The sequence below is a fragment of the Genypterus blacodes genome, unplaced genomic scaffold (genome assembly GCF_046128005.1).
Source record: "Genypterus blacodes isolate CSIRO-AG114 ecotype Tasmania unplaced genomic scaffold, CSIRO-AGI_Gbla_v1 ptg000139l_1, whole genome shotgun sequence".
NCBI lineage: Eukaryota > Metazoa > Chordata > Actinopteri > Ophidiiformes > Ophidiidae > Genypterus > Genypterus blacodes.
The window spans coordinates 1,060,355-1,081,526 of NW_027466941.1; the positions used below are offsets into that span (position 1 = coordinate 1,060,355).

Here is a 21,172-nt window from a genome sequence, read left to right on the forward strand (position 1 = left end):
AGATCACATCCCGAAGAAGAACCCCACAACATGGAGGTGAAATGTTAATACATGATAAACCATCGTACCTCAGGGTCCATGTCAGGATATCTGCGCCCTTTACTCTTTCCCAAACACTTCGTCTTCCCGCCTTCCAGCAGCTGACACCAGAATCCTTTCTTGGGGTCAAATCTGTACACACAAGATATTATGAATGAGAGAACACACTTTTTCCTTGTCTTGACATACAAAAGTATTCTGTAAGCTTTGACAAGTGAAAGGACCAGAAAAGGATGTGTGATCTGTGATCTGTGATCTGTGACTGATTTAGTGAGGAAGTGGAAACTCACGCTAGAATCTTGTGGTAGTTGATAGCGTTGGCCAGGCTCAGAAACTTCTGGATTTTGTCCATGACTGAGGCCGGCTCAGTCTTCAGCATCTGGCCATCCAAGACCAACAGCTGCATGGGACAACACACAGAGCCAAATGTCAGAACAGGGCAGCCTTGTGTGTCAGTGTAAGAGAATGTAACAAATCTAAATCACGTCCATAACACAATAAACTGAGCTTGATGATGCATTTACACATTTTTGACCCCTGAAAAATTACACAATCTTGAAGTTTGATTCATTTAGGACATTTTAAGCAACTGATACATGTGCTTCTTCAAGGAGACTGACAGGAAGAGGCAATCAGACACACACATTCATTCTGCGGGTATGCGTAACGAGAAACAAATCAATAATAGTCACCGAGACTAGGCAAGACACTAGGATCTAATATGTCAGTCTAGGCCAGCAAAAGCTTTTAATGAACATCTAGTAAAAGCGAAAAACTATGAGTTAAGTTCCTCTGCCCAGCAGCATGTTGATGCCCTGCAGTACCTGGCTGGAATGGTAGTGGTTGAGCCAGCGCTCCAGATGGACGGCGTACCAGCCAGGCACCAGGCAGCGATTCTGAAGGACTCGCAGTTTGACCGGAGCATTGTGTCCGGCGGTGATGACGTCACGGAAGGAGTATTTCAGTGCCACTGGGTCGTCGTGAGCTCTTTGGTGCTGTTGACGGACAGACAGAGGGATGAGAATGAAAATCTGAGACCATTTCAGCGCATTTACTGTGTCATCATTACTTTACTGCAAAGTGTCCTACATGGAAAGAGGTGTGAGATTAATTTGAAATAAACAGCAGCGAACAGTGGGAGGTGTGAAGGTGGGAGATCTTCACAGCCACGCAGGCACACACACACACACACACACACACACACACACACAGAGTTATTTATACAGCTGAGACAGACCTGGTACCAGGAGTACGCTCTGTCTGCAGGGTTTATCAGGATGGTGATGATCTTGGCTTTGGGCAGGAGAGCTGCAGCCCTCTGAGCCGCCACCTCAGAGTCAAAGTAGTTGGCACTCTTCTCAAAGTAATAGTCTGAACTGGTGTTGGAGGGTAGAGGGAAGTACTCCATATACCTGACAGGCACACACACACACACACACAGTGTTAGAGGCATGTTCAGTTTACTCACCACACCCCTCTGAGTGTGCGGTGAGCTTGGAGCCTCACATCTAAACAACGTCTTGCCATGCACGCCCACACACACACACACACACACACACACACACAAACGCACATGCCAATATTTGCTATGCAATACTAATATTTGTACAGTATCAGTCTGCTAAGTACAGGATTAATTTCAGGCTCTTAAGCATGAAGCCGCTGGATTTCATTTGCTGTGTGCAGCTTTCTAATCAATCAAGGGTGAAAGATTTAAGAGAACAAAGTAGATTCAGAAATACCAAGGATCATAATTCATTTCACCAATGTGCCAATAAACTTAATGGAGTTTAAAACAGCCTTGATAATAGGATGAAAATGTAAACGACAGCTAACGCAGCGATGTAATCTAAACAGGAAAACAGAAACAGAAGGGGCAAACAAAATAAAGCCACACGCAAATATGAGATTCGCGATAACAACATGACACAGACATCTTCTATCATAAATACTTAGAGTGGGCTGCTTATTGCTGCTTCTGCGTGGTTACATAATAAGAGGCGGAGGGTTCTTACCAGTCGATGCCTCTGTGGTAGTTGTGCCCGTTAAAGAACTGGATCTCCTCAAAGGTCTCCTTGCTGGGGTAGTTACTGGTCAGGTCCGGATGCATGCCGAGGAACAGGTAGAGAGCCGTCGTGCCTGCGAACGGAGACGGAACATTATATATTCCTGTTGTTGCTGATAAATTATTGACGATCAAACATGTCAGGTTGGTGAATTTCCGGCCAGATCCTATAGGGGGTGCTAATGTACTGCGTCTCACCTGTCTTTTGAGGTCCTATGACGAGCAGTTTGGGGAAACGGTCACATGTTTTCTCTTTAGACCAGATGTCCTTGTGCCTTTTGTCCTCACAAGGGTCCTGTAGCCAGAAATAGATTAAAAAAAAAAAAAATCGAACTTCAGAAAAGTGTTTCACTGTTGCTACTTCACGTATCAAAAGAAAATCTAATTTAATTAAGCTAAAAGGTAAACACAAACGATTTTATTTGGCCATACAAAATCACATCACATTACAAACATTAAATTATTCAACTTCTTTGGATTTTAGGGCTTTAATCACAATGCTTAACACTCCAACAGATATCTGACAGATATGAAAGTGCATCAAACAAAAACACTAGATAACACTTTATTTGCAAAATTCTAAGTTAAATAAATAGGTGTCACATATCTGCTCTGTCAGAATATAAAATGTTCCAGTGGCATTTACAATTTTAATTGCCAGTAAAATTCTGAATAATCACATTTAAACAATAATTGGGCTTTTGGAGAAATATATCATCAGTCATGTGAAGCGCATTTGTTTCATACACTGACCTGCCACAGGGGGTCTCTCTCAGAGGGGAACAGGCTGAAGTATTTCTGAGCCAGCTGTATAGGAGGCAGCGTCTGCATCTTCAGGTTGGTCCACGTCTGGACAAACTTCACCAGGCTTTTAAAGGTATACAGGCCCAGGCGGTCGTTCCCGTAGTTGGACAGGTGAGTCATGAAGATGCTGATCTGCGGGGCGGGAAGGTGCAGGAAAAGCGTGAGGTGACAGCGGTAAACCTAACATCGGGGGTGTATTGGAGCTCAGACCAGAGCAGTCGTGTGCACTCACAGGGTTCAGCAGGACAGTGAGGAAGAGTTCTCCTCCAGTGATGAGCTTGTCGAGCTCCACTGGGCTGCCTGGGTAGTCTTTGTAGAAGATGGTGTGTGTGAACAGACCGCATGTTTGCCTGGGCAGCACCTGCGATATAGAAGGGCACAACATCTTAAAAGGATGAAAGAACACAACCAAACGAAACACACTTCAAACCCACACACACACACACACACACACCAGGAGCCTTCTGCTGAGAGCGCAGCGTTCAGGACTTCAGGCAGTTATCCCACACATTGTTTGCTTTCACTAACATTCATATTATGCAGCTCATCTAGCCAAAGCAAACCTTTTATTCACTCTGTCTATATGGAAATTCATGGAAATGCATTTACAGTTTGGGGTGTCGGGGGAAGTGAATATCAATCATCAGTAAGCGGAGACGGTCCATTCAGGCCGATCTATCCAGGACGGGAATCGAGCGCCGAGACCAAACCGTCTGAGTGAATGTCAACGCTACGAAGAACCTCAGGCTGCACGGTTTTCCCGTCAGTACTGAAGGTCAACCTGAGAGGAGATGATACGATTTCCGAACCTCTTCAATGAAATCTATTCAACATTAATTTGTTGTCTTGTATGCCGAAACGTGATATTTACTAACTATAGACGACGGCGTAACAGTGTGTGTGTGTCTGCTGTAAAGAGCGGTTGACATTTCAGCTGCTTGCTATGCAGCTGCCAGAGGTTTCATTGGTCGCTGCGCCGCTGAGGCAGCCCGGCACGACACGGGGAGACGACTAATGGCGCGACTTCACTATATCACCGTTTCCCTCTTCGTGCGGAGAGTGCAACAGGCCAACACGATTAATGAGATGATTGCCTTTTCTGGAGACCTCTGTTGCCCCGGTGATGGAAATAAAACCAAGATCCTGTTTAGCATCTTTGGGGGACAAACACAGGAGGAAAAGCAGAGGCGGACAGGAAGGGATGACCGAGGCGAGATCGTGCATAACTGACGGGCATAACACGATATCAATAAATGCAAAAAGAACTGACGAGGGATAGAAAAACGGAGAGGCGGCAAATGAATAACTGGCAGCAGATGTGGACGGTGAGAGATACAGTAACCCTGAGAGGGAGCCGTGGTTGCAGAATAAACAAACTACAAAGGGCGGCGGGCACTGGAAAGCCGAGCGGGGAGAGAAGGCAGCAGGCCAGGGGCCACAAGATAATGAGGCCTTATGGTTGTTCGGGTGGACGCCGGTGATCTTACACTTATGCCGCTGTGGATGAAGCCTCGCCGGAAGCGGGCAGGCTTCAGATGTGGATATTCCTCCGTGCTGGTCACCTTGATGCCCCACACCTTCTTCCAGGCATCGTACAGCTGGATGTGGACGGGGTAGACGCCCGAGTGGTGCGGCGCCACTGCGTAACCCATGTTCGTGGGGATTCCGTGCTCCTGGAACGGCAGGGAGAGAGCGGAGGGAACGGTTACAAGGAGAGACACGGCAACAGAGAGCAACATCGATTAACAACCGTAGGGTCGACGAGGGAGGGAGGGAGGGAGGGGATCTGATTTAACCTTTGGCTCAATGACTCACAGTGGCAAATTTCTTGTTGAGCAACATCTGCTCGGCCAGCACGGACTGGTTGTGGAAGAGATGGGGCTGCATGTGGCTCCACATGTGAGGAAACCACCAGAACTCCTTCACGTAGGACAGCAGGAGGTCGTCTCCCAGGTCCTCCTCATCAGATCCTGGAAATGGGAGAGAGCGAGGGGGGAGAGGAAGGACGAAGAGTGGGAGGCATCCAGATAAGGAGAGCGAGGAAGGACGAGGGAGGGTTGACAGAGAGAGACGAAGGGCGATGAGTCACGAGGATATGGAGGAGGCAAGAAAAAATGGGGACAGTAAAAAAACCCGAAAAGGAATGAGGAAGGAGAAATTGAGGTCAGTGAAGGAGGACAAAGGTCAAATGTGAGGGTGGGAGTTGGTGAAAGGAATACGATTGAGTCATAAGAGAGACGGAGAGGAACCGACAACATAATGAGTAACATCAGGTCTTGGGTTGCCAGTTGCGAGGGGTCTCATCAGCTTACCAGCGTGAAAGAATTTCCCTGAGAAGCCCAGATTGAAAGTGAAGTTGGGGACGTGTGTGCGCAGCTCCCTCTGGGTATCCAGCAGGGCCTGAGAGAGGAGGAGAGGAGAGGAGAAGAGAGGAGGAGAGGAGAGGAGAGGAGAGTGAGTCGGTGCCAACATGCATATTTCATTCAGCACGTTTCTGTCAGTAAACATGGCGCTCTCTGCTCCTTTATTCTACTTGATACTTTGCTCTTCTCTGATTTGGGAGTTTGTTCCATTTGATCTTGACTCTGGACGAGACTCCTGACACACACGCACACACACCCTATGTCACTCTGTCCTCTGTCTTGTCAGGGTGTGAGTTGTTTCTTAAGAGCTTGCCGCGGCGCTGCCAGAGTGCGCGCCTTGATGCTCACTCCACAAGTCGCTCCGCACCCTCTTCCTCGGCGTGCCAGGAGTGTGCTCCACTCTGAGGGGCTGCAGCCGAGGTGTTTTCCAGCATTCTTTGTGTGTCTCTGGGCCCTGAAATATTCATGTGTGTGGCGCTTCTGTGACAGCGTGAGCATTGAGGCCTGTCAGCTTGGAGCAGCCTACTGGGATGAACGCATTCAAAAGGAGAAGTGGAGGGAGAAGGAGGGATTTCTGTCTGACTAGCAGAGGATGGAGAGCACGTGGTACTGTGTGTGTGTGTGTGTGTGTGTGTGTGTGTGTGTGTGTGTGTGTGTGTGTGTGTGTGTGTGTGTGTGTGTGTGTGTGTGTGTGTGTGTGTGCGTCAGGCCATAACAGCAGAGATGGGTTTGATGAATACACAACAGGCTTAGTTTCTCACCTTTACATCAGGCACTTTCATGCGGGTGCCCTCTTTGCCCACAAAGATGTCGTCTATGTCCACCAGGAGGTAGCGCTCCAGGGACAACGAGAGCCTCTTCCCCGTCAGAAAGGCCACAGCGTCCACAAACACCAGCTTGTGCAGCCAGAAGGCCAAGTTGTTCCCAAACAAGACCCTCTGGATGCCGTCGTGGAGCCCCAGGTCCTGCACCACCGACGGGAGCAGCGCCGCGTTCTGCCCCATGGACGCCACGCTCTCGGCAGACTGGGTCTTGGCCAGCAGCACGGGCTCGTAGGTAGAGTGGTTGGATTGGAAGACGGTCCAGTCGTCCCCCGGGAGAGGACCCGGCAGGGGCTGGCCGGAGCGAGTGATGAAGAGGAGCGGGGACTTTGTGTTGACGACGCAGTCCTTCAGGCCCAGGTTGGAGTGGAGGAAGAGGGGGAAGCCTTTCAGCTGCGCACTCAGCAGGCTGTTCTCATTAGCCTGGGCCGCCGGAGAGACGGGGACAAACAGGGACACACAGGGAGAAATCAGGAGGGGACATTTACAGTAGACCGGCGTGATGAAGACAGAAATGCATTGGCTATAATTCCCCTATTTCTCCAACCATGTGTGAAATAAGGAATGTCAGGCCTACTCACACATGAAGGCACGAGACAGCTTCTACCTGCTACGCCCAATCTGCTGGGCTCCAAATGCGCCGTCAAAATGAATAAGCTCCCGCTGTGTCCTCTGCACAGACTCAAAGACTCGGGGCTCACAGATAACTCATTGATATTTCCCCTCCCAGAGCCCTTTTCCAATTCTCTTGCATCTCTGCCACCACAGACACAAGTGCCTGCGCCTGCGCTCTCTCTCTCTCTCTCTCTCTCTCTCTCTTAAATATTTCACCAAAATGTTTGCGTGGGCGTCAGAGAGAGAGAGAGAGAGAGAGAGATAAAGCTTTATTAAGTTGGGTGGATAAAAGATTTGGAAATTCTTTGTGGATGTGTGTCGAGGTCAATCGGCCTGTGTACCGCCCTCGCCTTCTCCCCGTGGGTAAACACACACACACACACACCCTCCCAGTGGGGCCACCATCACCTTCACCTGCACCGCCGCTGCCCGCGTGACTCCACATCTCTTTTTATATTCTTTTGGTGAACAAGAGAAGGTGATTAAAGCCGTAAGACCTGAAAACTGGCCTTGGGCAAACAGGCTCAGCTAGGGATTACTGCCGAGCGAGGGAGCGAGAGGGAGAGAGCGAAGGGGAGAGAGAGGACTGTAGAGCCTGACACGCAACTAAAAAAAAACAAGGAGAAAGGAAGGAGTGACCGAGCGGAGGAGAGAACAGATAGGAGCAAAGATGGGAGGAAAGGAAATGGAGCTGTGGGACTGAATAGTATTGAAGCAGGCAGGTCCTTCCAACCCTGTGAATCCCATATCCTTAGAGACGGAGGTGCCAGATGGACAGGGCAGAAGGTGTGAGTGAGAGGAGGTGGCGGGGAGGGAGAGGAGGGAGTGTGTGTGTGTGTGTGTGTGTGTGTGTGTGTGTGTGTGTGTGTCTGTGTGTCTGTGTGTGTGTGTCTGTGTGTGTGTGTGTGTGTGTGTTGTTCTAACCTTGAAGAAGCCAATGATGCCCACACCATATTCCACGCAGTATTTGTCCAGCAGCTCTCGGTTCCAAGCGTCCAAATTGACATATTTTAGAATGTTCTCATAAATCACCAATGTGAAGCGTCCTCGTTCTTTGTCCGTCAGTGTGGGCATGTCTCCTTTACCGGGAGATATCTCTGTCCGGTATCGAAAGCGGCCGGACTCCAAAATGGCCACGATCTCCTGACCCAGTTGAGAATACTGGCTTTCCACAAATACCAGAACCACCGGATCTGTTCTGGTCCCTCCCGAGTCCAGGCCGGGGCCGCCCGACACGCTCCGCAAGGGGAGCAGCCGGGACGGCGTGACCCTGGGGTCGTCGGAGTCGGCCGACGCTCCTTCGGCTCCCGACGTGGCCCCTCCCGACGGCTCCAGCTCCCGTTTGACGCCATACAGGAAATAGGCCGAGACGAAGACGCTGACGGCGCAGAAGAGGAAGAGGAGGAGGAGGGAGGTCTGCAGGGGCAGGAGACGGACCAGCCGACGGAGGCGTGTCACGCATCCCAGCATCGTCTCGCGACACACCCGCTCCGCCCCAGTGGCCCAGCAACACGCCGCGGGGGGCGCTGTCCCCTCTCTCGGTGTGGGGCAGAAAAACACGGAACAGGAATTACTCGCACAAAGTCAGTCGGGTCGATAACCTACTACACAAATGGCACTGAAGTAGCAGCTGCAGCGGCTACCGGAGACAGAAATGAGACGGCGTCGTGTTGGCTCTCCCTCATACTGTAGCGCTTCCTATGTCACCATTGCAGAGAAATAGGAGGTCTTGGACCGCAGACACACGCTGATGCCTCTCAGCGAGGGCCGGCGGGGCCCAGTCAGTGGCGGAGAGAGATGATGGAAGACGCCATCACCTGTCCATCATGTAAACCTGTCAACCGTGTCCCGGTTTGATTTCGCTGCTCTGGCCTAATTGGTGGGTGATCTCTAGAGGGACGTGAGGTCACAGAGGTCATCCCAGCAGCAACATTCCCTCAGGACGGAATCTGCTGACCTAGAAAGAGAGAGAAAAACAACAACAAAAAAACACATTAAAATCTCACGGCATCAACTGATCACAGTGTTACATTGTTTGGTTGTGTGGGGTTTATTGGTGTGTGGGTGATGTGTGTGTGCTTCCTGTGCCAACACTGCAAAAGTTCATTCCAAACAGTCCTTGCATTCACCTACACACGGTGAGAGCTGCCAATTCCCCCTACATACACACACACACACACACACACACACATAACCCTATGCGCACACACACATACACACTTGCTCACACAGCCTCTGCACAATCAATAGGCAGAATGTGAGTGACAACAAAGCCTTGAGGCGAGCCAATTCCTTGATTCAGTCCGGTGCGGCCTGTGTGGCTGCATGTAAAGCGGAGCCATCACCTGCGGGGACGCTCGCCTTCAATTTCCCCTCAAATCCTCGAGAGTATCGGGGACCAAAATGGAGTGGAGAGGAAGAAAAACAAGCTGACAGAAAAAAAAGGAGCAATCCAGGAGCGGAGGAGTGGGTGATAGAGACAGACAGACAGACATGGGGAACATACATTTCCCTCCATCTGCAGGCTGATCAGAATGCGGCGACTCTTCAGACCGCCTCCATTAAGCCGAGAGTGTTAAGACGACTGCGTGTGGTCGGGGAGCGAGTTGAGCTCGTCGACCGCACTATACATTTCCTCCATCTAGGAGGATGGGAAGAAACGGAGTGCGGCCTTTGCGTGGAAATCATCCGTCCATTACCGAGGTGCCACTCCTCTGCTTCGCCACAATAGAGAGGAGTCGCCGCCCTCGAAGCCCGAGGACATTTAACAGTGACCGCCAAGTCCATCAAGACTCATCAGACACATAAATGGATTTGATAATGCCATCAAAGGGCTTATTAGCAATACTATAAAGCCAGGTTTAATTAGAGGCGAGTCGGATCAAAAACACACTGTGGGCACGCCAAACTCCGCTCAGTGTGTCCGGCTCCTACTATCATCCGTCTGACACGTATTACATTTAATGAATTATTGATTTTTGACAGCCGTGGCCTGACAGGGGGCAAAACTTCAGGTCCTTCTATAAATCATGAATCGGTATATGATACAGAAAATCGTTCACCTTATCATTCCATGTGTGTGTGCAGTGTTACACGGGGGAGGAAGCGCGCTCATACGGTATCCCTTTCATGTAATCAAGGTCAGTATCTCTCCTCCCTCTCGCCTCCCCGCTCGGCTTAACAGGACGCCTGGAGCTCGGCGAGTGTGCGGTGGGAGAAATCACACTTCTCTCGCTGCGTCGTGTCCAAGTTGTTCCTTCGCAGGGGAGGCGGAATCTGATGTATTAGAAAAATAAAAAAAATAGAGGGCCGTGGAGAAGAAGAAGCTAAACAAAAACAGTGGGCGTTGGGAGAATGTGCCGCAGAGGAGCGCAGCACCAACACCGACACCAACAAACAGCCCTCGCACCTCGTTTGTTCACTTCTGAGGGAGTCTGGAGGGGGGGAGAGGAGGGGTGAGTGTCACGCCAAACCAAACGAGTGATTAGCCACATGAAGAGGCTGCTGCTGAAACATGGCGTCGCAGGAGGGGTTTGGCGAGCAGCGGCGGGTTTCTGGCGGAGGCGGGTTCAACTCGGGTTTTGACAGGCAATGAGTTTTTGTTTGAGTTTTTCAAGGACAGCTCAGGTTACCTGCATGGCTGCGATGAGGTTTCGCAACGGCAAAACAGAGGGCGGCACTTCTAAAAGTCATTTTCTGTAGATGATTAATCAGGATCAACGTTTGTCTTATCTGCGACCAAGGTCTGCAGCGAGACAATCGCCTCTGCCGTGGCTCTAATGACACTGGGAGCAGATTAAACAGAGAGGCAACACAAACAACAGGAAGGGGCCCAACAAAAGTCTTGCCCAACTCGCTGCAGCCATGACCACCTCCCAATGTTGACCTTCAAACTGTGTTACAAAGAGCTGCAGCAGCAACGGGGAGAAAGCGGAGCAAATAGGAGGAAAGGGAGGCGGAGGAGTGGAGCGAGAGAGGGACCGGCACAAATAGAGGCTATGAAAAGAGAGTGAAGACCACAAAGGAGAGCTCACCGCTTTGGTTTGCTGCTACGGCAGATAAATCAGGCAATCCAAACAGAGAGTACAATACATTAGAGTATAATGGAGATGAGAGAATGTACTACAGGATTGTATTAGCGTTGGATAGAATAATGGCTAATGGATCTGAAAATGTCTGTATGGCCATCTCACTCCTACTTCCTTTCTCCCGTGTACCTTTGAAGAAGCCAAGATCCAACCGCTGACGCCTCCTCCCTCCTCTTCCAAAATAATAGATTCATACGTGTGGGGTTGGGAGGAGGGAGAGGAACGGGGAGTATGAATATTTCATGTTTCGAAGAAGCTGGTGTGAGGTATGGCCAGCAGATAAATCAGTGAGGTAAAGTGCAGCCAAAAGGTGCGCAGAGACCCAGAGCGCCGCAGTCTGCCAAGGAGAGTCAATGTCTTAACTCATGCATACGGGAGAGGTAGACGGAGACTAATGCATCATCTGATCGTCAACCTTTCCCTTCTACGCGGTGGAGAGGCCTCAGACAGGATATGAGCTCTGGATCTGCTCACACACACACACACACACACACACTGAGTGGGATTCCAAAGCAGCCGCAAAGAAGGTTTATGTTTAAAACACAAATGTTTAGCTCATCCAAATGTGACGACGACGGGATACGAACTTCAGCGGATAAATGAGACGTCTACACTTCAAACGGCATGAGAACGAGGCGGTCGAAACGCTGTTTGGACAGGAAATGCCATGTCATGGGACGCCGTTGCTGTACGTCATGGGGTTTTTTCCAAATCTAATTAGAGAAAACAACATTACCTCTATATTTTGGAAAATGCAAAACGGAATGCCACCACGTCTCAGAAGCGAGAGAGAGAGAGAGAGAGAGAGAGAGAGAGAGAGAGAGAGAGAGAGGAAAATGGCTACAATGAGGCGTGGCATATCCTTTGAAGTACATAGACAGTGCTGAAACCATGTAGCAGAGAAGGTGGATCAGAGGGCCGTGGGCGCTTTCGTCTCCGCCGACATCAACAGCTCTGGTAAACTCTCTTATTCGTTTCAATAAACAAGTTCAAACGCGGCTCTTCTTTGGTGCCAAACCAAAACTGGTAATGTCATTAAGTCATCATTACGCATCCACACGCCTTTTTATCCCTAAAAGTTTGTTTAGAGGCACGTTTAAACTTGGACTGTACCCCAATTTCAAAATAGATTCTGTCATTCTTCAAATATCATGACTACACTAAAATGGCAACTTTCAGGGAACAGAACTAGATTATGAGACTGTAAATCCATTTCCTCAATCCATTGGCGTGTGATTGGCGAGAGCCGTCGCCGCTTGTTTCCTCACCTGGGCCGCTCCAAAACACAATCAAATCTGATGGGGAAAATCATCCCTATGGTAACGATCGATCTCAACACTTTGGAAACGTCAATTAACATATTTCCCTCGTTATTTAATAGCGGACGGGACGCAGCAGAGGCATAAACAGTGGCAGGCGACAGCAGAGGACAGACTAATGCTTCTGCTCGGGCTGGGTGGTCACTCAAACCTGCTCCCTGTGCATCATGGGAAGCGGGCCAGAGCCGCACTGCTAGATTAATGAGAGAAAATGAGGAACAGAGGGAGAGGGAGGGAGGCAGAGAGAGAGGGACAGATGGAGAGAGAGTGAGAAGGAGAGGAAGAGGGAGAAGTGGGGGGTGAGTGAGAAGCCTGGACCTCAGCTGTAACAACTCTCTGGATAAACAACACGCAGGTCGGCCATATGCAGCCTCGCACGTCTCGCTCCCTCCCGCCGTCTCTCTCCACCCCCCCTCTGACACTCCTGTCGGACTTCTTTCAAAGTGTGTATAAGACAAAGTGTCCCACCGTTTGCGTGGACAGTCGGTACATCAACGTTGACGGTCAGGCGTCGGACGACCCGGAGGTGATCGCTTAGACAAATAAACGTTTTAAGGAGCGATGGAACTCCCAAACCCCCGCCAAGCCCCCCGAACTCAGCCCTCTGCTCAGTCCTCACCCTCATGCGCTGAGTGACAGAAATAAACGATGACCCTCTGCGCTCAGTCTCGACAGGACTTGGCAACCGCACGCTCGCCATGGAAACGCTAATGTTACGGCATGGAAACAGCGCAGAGGGAAGGGCGGTACAACAGGACAGCCGTCAAAAGGCCACTGTTGTTTTTCACTGTTTGCTGTTTGCCTGCCGCTGCCTTGACGTGCATGGAACAAAGTGGCTAAATCACAGCGTACACACACACACACACACACACACACACACACACACACACACACACACACACACACACACACACACACACACACACACACACACACACACACACACACACACACACACACACACACACACACACACACACACACACACACACACACACACACACACACACACACACACCGCAGAGACCAATTAGAAGACCCCTGCAAATCAGATTATCTCCCGACAAAGCGTGTCCATTCTGCTCTTCTTCCTAAAGAGTCATCTTCTCTTTAGGGGAGAGTTGGAAACCTCAACACGACCACAACACAACACAACTCTGCTGTGCATTGTCCTGGAGGTCGTGGGTCAAGGTCATACGGGTGAGGATAAAGACAATCTAATCCCTAATCTGTAATCCTGTTAATCTTGACACTGCAAACAGCACAAAATGTGCTTATGACAGCTTTTTTCTTATACCGTGCCGGATGTCTTCAAGGGATTAATAAAACATGAGGCACGCGACAGAGACCGAGGAAGACTGAGGAAGGTGAGAATGCGACGGTAAATTAGGAGAAATGAGCAAATGCTACCTGCTGGTTCTCTTCCCCCCCCCCCCCTCCCCCCCCCACCCGCCCCTTCGCCTCGTCGGAGACGGTTTATCATCCGGCTCCTGTGTTACTCCCTTGGGTGCCTTTGTTGAGAAACCAGGACGAACATCTAGAGTGTGCGAGGTAGCGACTGCTGAGCACGGCTACAAACGCATTTAGTTGGAAGTCCCGGCCAACGAGCGGTGAGAGGCGAAGATAAAGGAAATTCCTGCATTTGCATTCATCCTCCTACCCGTTCTTCTTGCCGAGAGATTAAACTTCAAAAAAAGGGAGAATTTTCATTATAAAGCAAGCAAACGAGGGGAGAGGAGGCTCGCATTATAAAACAGGTTACTCTTAATAGAGCCTCACATAGGTGTGTGTGTGTGTGTGTGTGTGTGTTTTTGCTTACAGGGAAATTCATCAATATAAAATCAATCAATATGAAATTCAGATTCCATTTCACGCATCCATTGTGGCTGCGGCGATTAAAGGCTTAAGCCGTGAAATAGCAGGGAGCAGGGAGCCGTTTCCTCCCTCCGGCTTCCGCCTCTCAGCCAAAAGGCGGCCAGCTACGGTTTAGATAGCAAACATTTACATCGCCACCTCCACTCTGGGTCTCATCAATGCGTCTCCAGTCTCTGCATGAAGGACAAAGGAGGAGGGAGGGGAAATGTAGTTTTGCCTTCTAATTCACCATTTTCGCTCGGCAAAAGCATGAATAACAGCATCAATTCTCAGTCCCTAGTTGCTTTTCCTCAGGACCTTCGCCATTTCGCACAAGAAAAGTATTTTTGTCCATGTCCCTCCAATTACATCTGCAGACCTCACTTCAAGCCCTGATGCCCAGCTTTGCCATAATTGAAATGATTGCGATGTTACTCACTGAAGCAGAACCGGGACGAAGAGGCAGAGCGTCTTCTTCAAACAGACAAAGACGTGTAATCGTTTCCTATTAGCCATTACAAAGTGTGTTCAATGGGAATTACAAAGAATTCGGCCGTTTCTGTGCTAGTATATTCGGTAACAGGCAGAGCAGCGTTCCGACCTCTGAAACCCATTTAGAAGAACCTTCCAGATTCCCTCAATAGAAATATCACGCTGGCTGAGGATAACCTGAACAGGCACACGCACAATGACATCATTACACATTCATAATATGTAGGATAGCGGATGAAATATAGATGTCACGAGTCTTAATTCATATCGGATAGGCTGGCAAATCTGCGGTCTTCTTCAGATCTCGGCTCTCATGCAGGAACTACAGGGACGGGGAGATCTGAAAGCAGCAGGAAGGGTAAAATGGATTACCGCACAGTGGGAGCAGCACAGTGGATGAGCCATGGGAAAACTGTGGTGGGGTGGAGACGAAGTAGGGGGAGTCATTAGGGAGCTGTGGAGCGGAGATGTGAAATGGAGACTTTCCTCAATGGGATTACACCCCAAGGCGCTGGAGTGAAGTACCAACACCTTCGTCAATAGCCTCAATCAGCTAAGCTCTTAAAAGCAATGCACATGTGCAAGACACACACACACACACACACACACGCACATGCACATGCACACTCACCTCCTGCTGATAACCACTGGCTGTTCGCTACCAGTGAATATCTATTTATAGGCACTTGGTGCCCCATTTACAGACACGGGGACATCGTACAATGAAGATCAGAACAGGAAATACATCATTTGTATACGGCGCCCAGGCCTCTGCTGCCGGCGGCGCTGGTCGGGCTGGCATAGAATGAAAATGGAGATTCGATTACGGCAAACACTGCAGCATGTGTCGCTAAAGCTGTAGCCCATTAAGATGGGCAGTCAAACTATTATCATTCACAAATGACAACCCGATCCAAAACCGCCAAGGCGTCATGTCGGAATTAGCTGCGACCTAATGAATCTGATTACACGGAAGACAGGTTAGTCATACATAACGAGAGAGAACTGGCTGATTAAGCCAATGAAAGAGAAATAATTGACCCCATTTTGGAGGCTTTCCATATGGTTTAATCTTTTGAGGGACTATTAGCCGGCAGCCACAGGAGGTTAGCCCCGACCGCGAGCGCGCTACTCAAATACATGCTAATATTCTTTTCCTGATGGATTGACGTCATGCATATGGATGGCCTGCAGGGCTGGAATTATGCCAGTGACATGTTTATGTGCGGAAATTGTAAAAAGGACCCGGAGCCATGAATAACACCCCTCCTGCACTTCCATCATCGCACCGCATGCACGCTGCCCAAAATGTAGAAAGACAGTACTTAGAAGTGCAATGACGAGAAAACAGTAGCAGGGTTGCGGGGCCTTGGACAGCTAATGTGAGACGCTGGGGAGGTGGAGGAGGAGGAGGAGGAGGAGGAGGGGGAAGAGGAGGGGTGAGGAGAGAGAGAGAGGTTGGTCATTTATCATTTTTGTCAGTGTGGGTAGAAAATGGGGGTGAGGCAGGGGGGCTTTCATATAAATTGAGTGTAGGTGGAATCAATGTGTTGATGTTGGTGAGAGCAGGGAGGGGAGAGAGGCCCCCGATCAATGCTGGTGGGAGTGACCGTTTGTTCCCATTGTTTATCTACTGTCATCTCGGGACGCCGCTGAAGGACAAGGGAGCACGGCAGCCTGCACAATGTCTCCATTGGGACCGAGGGTTCATAATGGGCCCCCCTGCCCCTCTGCCCCCCCCTTATAAAGACAACAGACATCACACAGAGGTGAAAGTCATACTGCTCGGGGATAAGGGCCGACTGTCTGAGCATGTGCGTGCGTGTGCGTGTGTGTGTGTGTGTGTATGCGGCAAGTGAGCGTGGGAGTTTGAGGGCGGGTGGGGGTGGGCGGGTTTTTGAGTTAGCAGCGCTTGTCGGTGTGGTTTTATGCTGTGGGGTCCTGATGATCAAATGAACTGCCTGTTCAACTATGAAAACCTATCCGGAGCTGCACAGATTTCTCCCGACTAAGGCACAATGGTTTTATTAAGAGTGTTACGCCTGCAGCAAAGCAGCAATAACAGATTTGCTGATCTGAAGTGAAAGATGCTATCAAACAACAACAACAACAACGATTGTGATGACCACAGACGAATAAAAAAAAAACCTATCAAACTCTTAATAAAATCCCCGGGCATGTTGTAACGCAGGCTATTGCACTCTCGCAAACAATATGGCTGTCTTATCTACTCAATCAATCAGGGGTGGGGTGGGGCAACTGATCAGATGATGCATCTGACTGTAATAGGTACACACACACACACACAATGGAATGATGATGGAGCTTCAACAGCCCGCTCAGTGAATTTCAGGTACCCGAGTGTTATTTTCCCCAGGGGACCCTTACCTCACCGCTTTTAACAACCCCCCCTCTTCCAACACACACACACTCTCACACACACACACACACACACACACACACACACACACACACACACACACACACACACACACACACACACACACACACACACACACACACACACACACACACACACACACACACACACACACACACACTTCAATCCCCCCCGCCCACCTGTCTTTCATGTCCAGATAAGAAACGCGCCCGCACTGATCCGACTGTGATTCGCGCAGCAGAAATGCGTTCCCATGGGAATATCGCAGCGTGGAAGAATAGCTGACACAAGGGGAGACGAGATCCTGTTGTGCGGCCCATATTCCTGCCTGCGAGATCAAACAGATAGTATTTTTTGCCCTGCATGAAAGCGTGTTGGTAATCATCAGTGGGCTTTCAAAGCATAATCAAGAGCAGGCCGGGGATGGACGAACGGAAGGACGGACGGAAGTGTTGATTTGTCTCGAGGGACGTCTATCTTTTTGCATTAACAAAATAAAGTACACACTTGGACACGTGGCTGAACTTGTGAAGTCCAAACTGCAGCACAACACCAGCCTTGTGATTGTCTTACCCTAACGACATGAATTAAGGTCACAACTGTGGGCCTATTCATCAGTCCTATTATAAATCCAGCGCTGTTTTTGGTTGGAAACTAGCTGCGGCTCTCCTCGGTTCCCTCTCGCACATTAACCCTGAAACAGCTCATTTCCCTTAATGATGCCCGCAGCCCTGTTCCTTCACCTACCAGGGTTTAAGTATCGCTCGCACAGCTCCCTGGCGTCACCCCTCATTCCCCAAATAAACTCGCGCTTCGACACGACTCGCAGCGATCCCGTCCTCCGACTGAGTGTGAACCACCAGTGCCACTCCTCCTCCTCTCCTTCTCGTTCTATTTCTGCCCCAGTGGCTCCGGTGCTCTACCTGTCCTGAGCCAACCTGCCTCCCTCCTTTTCCTCCCCCGTGTTCGTCCTGGACCAGAGGGTGAGGCATGTGTGGGTGTCACAGAGCTGACAGGTCTATCTGGGCTCTGTCTGCTGTGCTGTACAGGCGCCCGCCCCCCCCAACCCAGCCTACCACAGCCCCCCACGACCCCCCACTCGTGGCCGTCTGTACAGCTGCTGGGTATTGTACCGTGACACCACACATACACACACGGGGAGATAGGTTTACAGAAAGGGGGTGGGGGGGCGGAGAGCTGGAGAGCTGGAGCCAAGCACAGGGACCTAGCCGCCACAGTGATGCATGAATGGTGTATGTAACCGAGAGACAGAGAGAGAGGGGGGGGGAGAAAGAGAGAGAGAGTGAGAGAGATGCGTATGATGTGTACGTGTGTTTATATGGGAAGGCAGCTGTGCTTTTCCCTGTCAGTTCAAGGAAAGCCTTTTAGAGTTATGGATTAAATGCCACTGTGCAGCGCCACATACACACACACACACACACACACACGCACGCACACGCACACTGCTTGACAGTTTAATGGTGCGTACATGTATGTGTCTCCGCGTGCGGCCACGTGTGCGACTGAGTGCGCCCAACTGAGTGGTGTGTTGCGGGCACAGCCATCTAATCCAGAAAGGCCGCCGCTAGACAAGTAAAACCCAAAATATGTCTCCTGCCACCCATCCATAACGCGCCAGCAGCTTCCAAAGTCATTGTGGTTCAGGCATGCGCACACAGACACACACACACACCCGTCACCATAAACTCTATGTAACACATTTCTAATTTGTTACGCCTCTCTGCCATTTTCTCTCCTGGGCTCGCACACACACACACACAGATTGGCGGCGTGTTTTTCCCTCCCGCTGGCTAGAACAGGTGTGGTGACGGAAGTGGGGGGTGGAAGTTGTAAGCCGATCCAGCTATGAAGACCCACTCGTTCACTCTTGCCAATACACCCTTTTCCCCCAGCCCCACTGCTATCCTTCACATCCTGAAGGGAATCTTCCAATCAGTCCGCCAGATCAATACGCCCTGGCCTCAGGATATGGGGCTCTAAAGCTAACTAGGAGCACTTAAGAAGAGGGGGAACTGTATTGATTAAAATAAGGGTTAACGAGACCCTGTGTGCGGGCTGCGTCTTTGTGAGATTGGTTGAGCGTGACCCGGTCAGCTAATTGATACAAATTGGCCAAATCTATACAACTTGACTGAGGTTGAAGATTTCAAACACAACGTAATTATCTTGTCCCGGGCTTTTGGGCTTTGACTCCACCATTATGCACAAAGGTTAAAAAAAATGACTGAATGCAGTATTCATGCCAGATCCTGTACGCACAATGCCACAACAGATCAGTACAGGCAGGACTATACCACGGGAAAGAAAGCAAACTGCTTAATCTTTCATCTGCCCTGCAAGTACAAATACTGGGGAGAAGCAGGGGAGGTTCAGAATGCCATGACATCTTTGCTCCAAAATCAATTATTCAGCATCGCCTTTTCTAAGCCTTTAATTATACATCAATGTTAAGATAACAAAGGCTAGATGCATGCACTGAGTTCCTGCTAACAAAGGGCACGACAGTGAAACCGGATAGGGAAACTTTAGCCTTCAGGTAGAGGTTAGAGGAAGACAGAAGCACAGTGGCCTACAGGCAGGTTTCCCCTGCTGTTGAACTGTCATTTATGATGTGTCCACCTCACTCGCCGTGTGATCAGAGATCAAAGAGTTAACTGAAACTTTGGCCTGTGGCCCTCAGCCTGCATTATTCAATAGCTTGTTACAACAGCCTTTTCCCTGATCTCACACACTGGGGGAGAGAGGGCTGCAGACTCCAGGGAGGGAGACGCTGGGGAGGGATAGCCGGATTAAAGCAGGGGATGACAGCCAGGACCAAGGGACTAGAAAGGAGAAAGATAGACGAGACTAAGGGATGTGAAAGAAAGGTACCGCATGGGGAAAAAAATAGGGGCAGAATGGAATGAAAAGGGCTGAGAAAAAAGGAGGGATGAGAAGGTGGTGAAAGACGGTGAGAGCACAGGTGGAAGGGATGAAGGAGGACAAACAGACAGAGGCGGAGGTCTGTTCCAGCTATGCCCTGTTGCTTGGGAAGACTGAGCAGAATCAGTATCGACATTTAACCTTTTGACCACCAATCTCATTTGCGAGCACAAATCAGCATTCGCCCGAGGGAAAGCAAAGGAAGCCCTTGACAGAATCCAAATAGTTTTATTTCCTGTCTTTTCATAACGCTGTGGCACATTCCATTTACTCATATTGAAAATGGATCGCAAATTGAAGTGATGAAGGGCATTCCGGGCCTTTCATTCACATCACATATTCACGCAGGTAACACAGCGGTGTTCATTGGCTCGGAGCACAAAGCAACACAACATCCATCAGATAAGCGCCGCACTGACAGAGACGAGATGTTTTGGAAGCTCCCTGCTTATAGTCCCATACTTGTGCCACTGCTCAGTGAGCTGGCTCCTTTGTTCATTAATTGATTGGCCTCCCCTGCTGGGCCTCAGTAACTAGGTTACACAGATCCATGAAAAGAAGAGGTTCAGCCCCCCCCCCCCCTCCCCACCAGTGAAAGGCGGAGGATAGATAGACAACTCCAGGGCAGAAATCCGAGTGTTAATATAACTAATGGAGTGAGGACGACAGTAACTTTATTGAAATCACCCTCATCTAATTAGGCCAAGCAGCTGACGAGGGCATAGAGTGATAGGAGGGAAGGTCGGATGCCATTATCCAGCGGTGATGTCACCGCTGTATGGGTGAGGCTGTGGAAATGTGATGTGATGGAGGAAGAAGAAAAGAGCAATGGAGAGGTAGAGAGATAGAGATTGTGTGATGTTCATTATCCAGCTGTCACACATGGAGCCATCTCACAGCCGCACTGACAGCAGAACCTTCAACGTCCCATCACTTTGTTCAATGTCAAAATGACACTCATGTCTTCTTCTTGCAAAAGAAGATGGGTTTAGCCAAGACAATAAAAACACAACAGGGAATCTGCAGAGGAGGTGCAGTGAGATCATTCATGACATCATTCCCAAGGACTCAGAAATCCACTCAGATTAAAGCGCTCTGCTTTTAGTGCCATGCCACTTGAGACTAAAAGAGAGAAACCTCTTGGACGCCAGAATAAAAGCTCCAAAGAAATAACAAGTGAAATGTCCCTCACTCAAATGTGAAGGCATAAAAGCAGCAGTTTGAACTTGTCAGAGGTTTAACCTTCTTTCTTTTGTGTTCAAGATGTTGTTTGTAATGGCTCCCAGTGACACACAACATCACACAAGAAAGTTAGCAATCACGACTGAGTTGTGATGAAATCTACAATTTCAGTTCAAAATGGTGGTG

The 21,172-nt window shown here is 49.7% G+C and overlaps 1 protein-coding gene across 1 annotated transcript in view; it reads right to left on the bottom strand.

The window, feature by feature from the left end:
* LOC143011916 (bifunctional heparan sulfate N-deacetylase/N-sulfotransferase 1-like) overlaps positions 1 to 21,172 on the bottom strand; it is a 35,633-nt gene that overhangs the window by 2,127 nt on the left and 12,334 nt on the right. Inside the window, exons 2-14 of the mRNA XM_076164935.1 lie at positions 7,632 to 8,664; positions 6,033 to 6,515; positions 5,221 to 5,308; positions 4,724 to 4,878; positions 4,396 to 4,581; positions 3,141 to 3,269; positions 2,858 to 3,040; positions 2,303 to 2,399; positions 2,055 to 2,178; positions 1,277 to 1,451; positions 864 to 1,034; positions 330 to 439; positions 69 to 171 (exon numbers count right to left, since the gene is read on the bottom strand). Coding sequence (XP_076021050.1) covers positions 69 to 171; positions 330 to 439; positions 864 to 1,034; positions 1,277 to 1,451; positions 2,055 to 2,178; positions 2,303 to 2,399; positions 2,858 to 3,040; positions 3,141 to 3,269; positions 4,396 to 4,581; positions 4,724 to 4,878; positions 5,221 to 5,308; positions 6,033 to 6,515; positions 7,632 to 8,177 — 2,550 coding nt within the window. The 5' untranslated portion in view covers positions 8,178 to 8,664. The remainder of the gene's footprint in view (positions 1 to 68; positions 172 to 329; positions 440 to 863; positions 1,035 to 1,276; positions 1,452 to 2,054; positions 2,179 to 2,302; positions 2,400 to 2,857; positions 3,041 to 3,140; positions 3,270 to 4,395; positions 4,582 to 4,723; positions 4,879 to 5,220; positions 5,309 to 6,032; positions 6,516 to 7,631; positions 8,665 to 21,172) is intronic.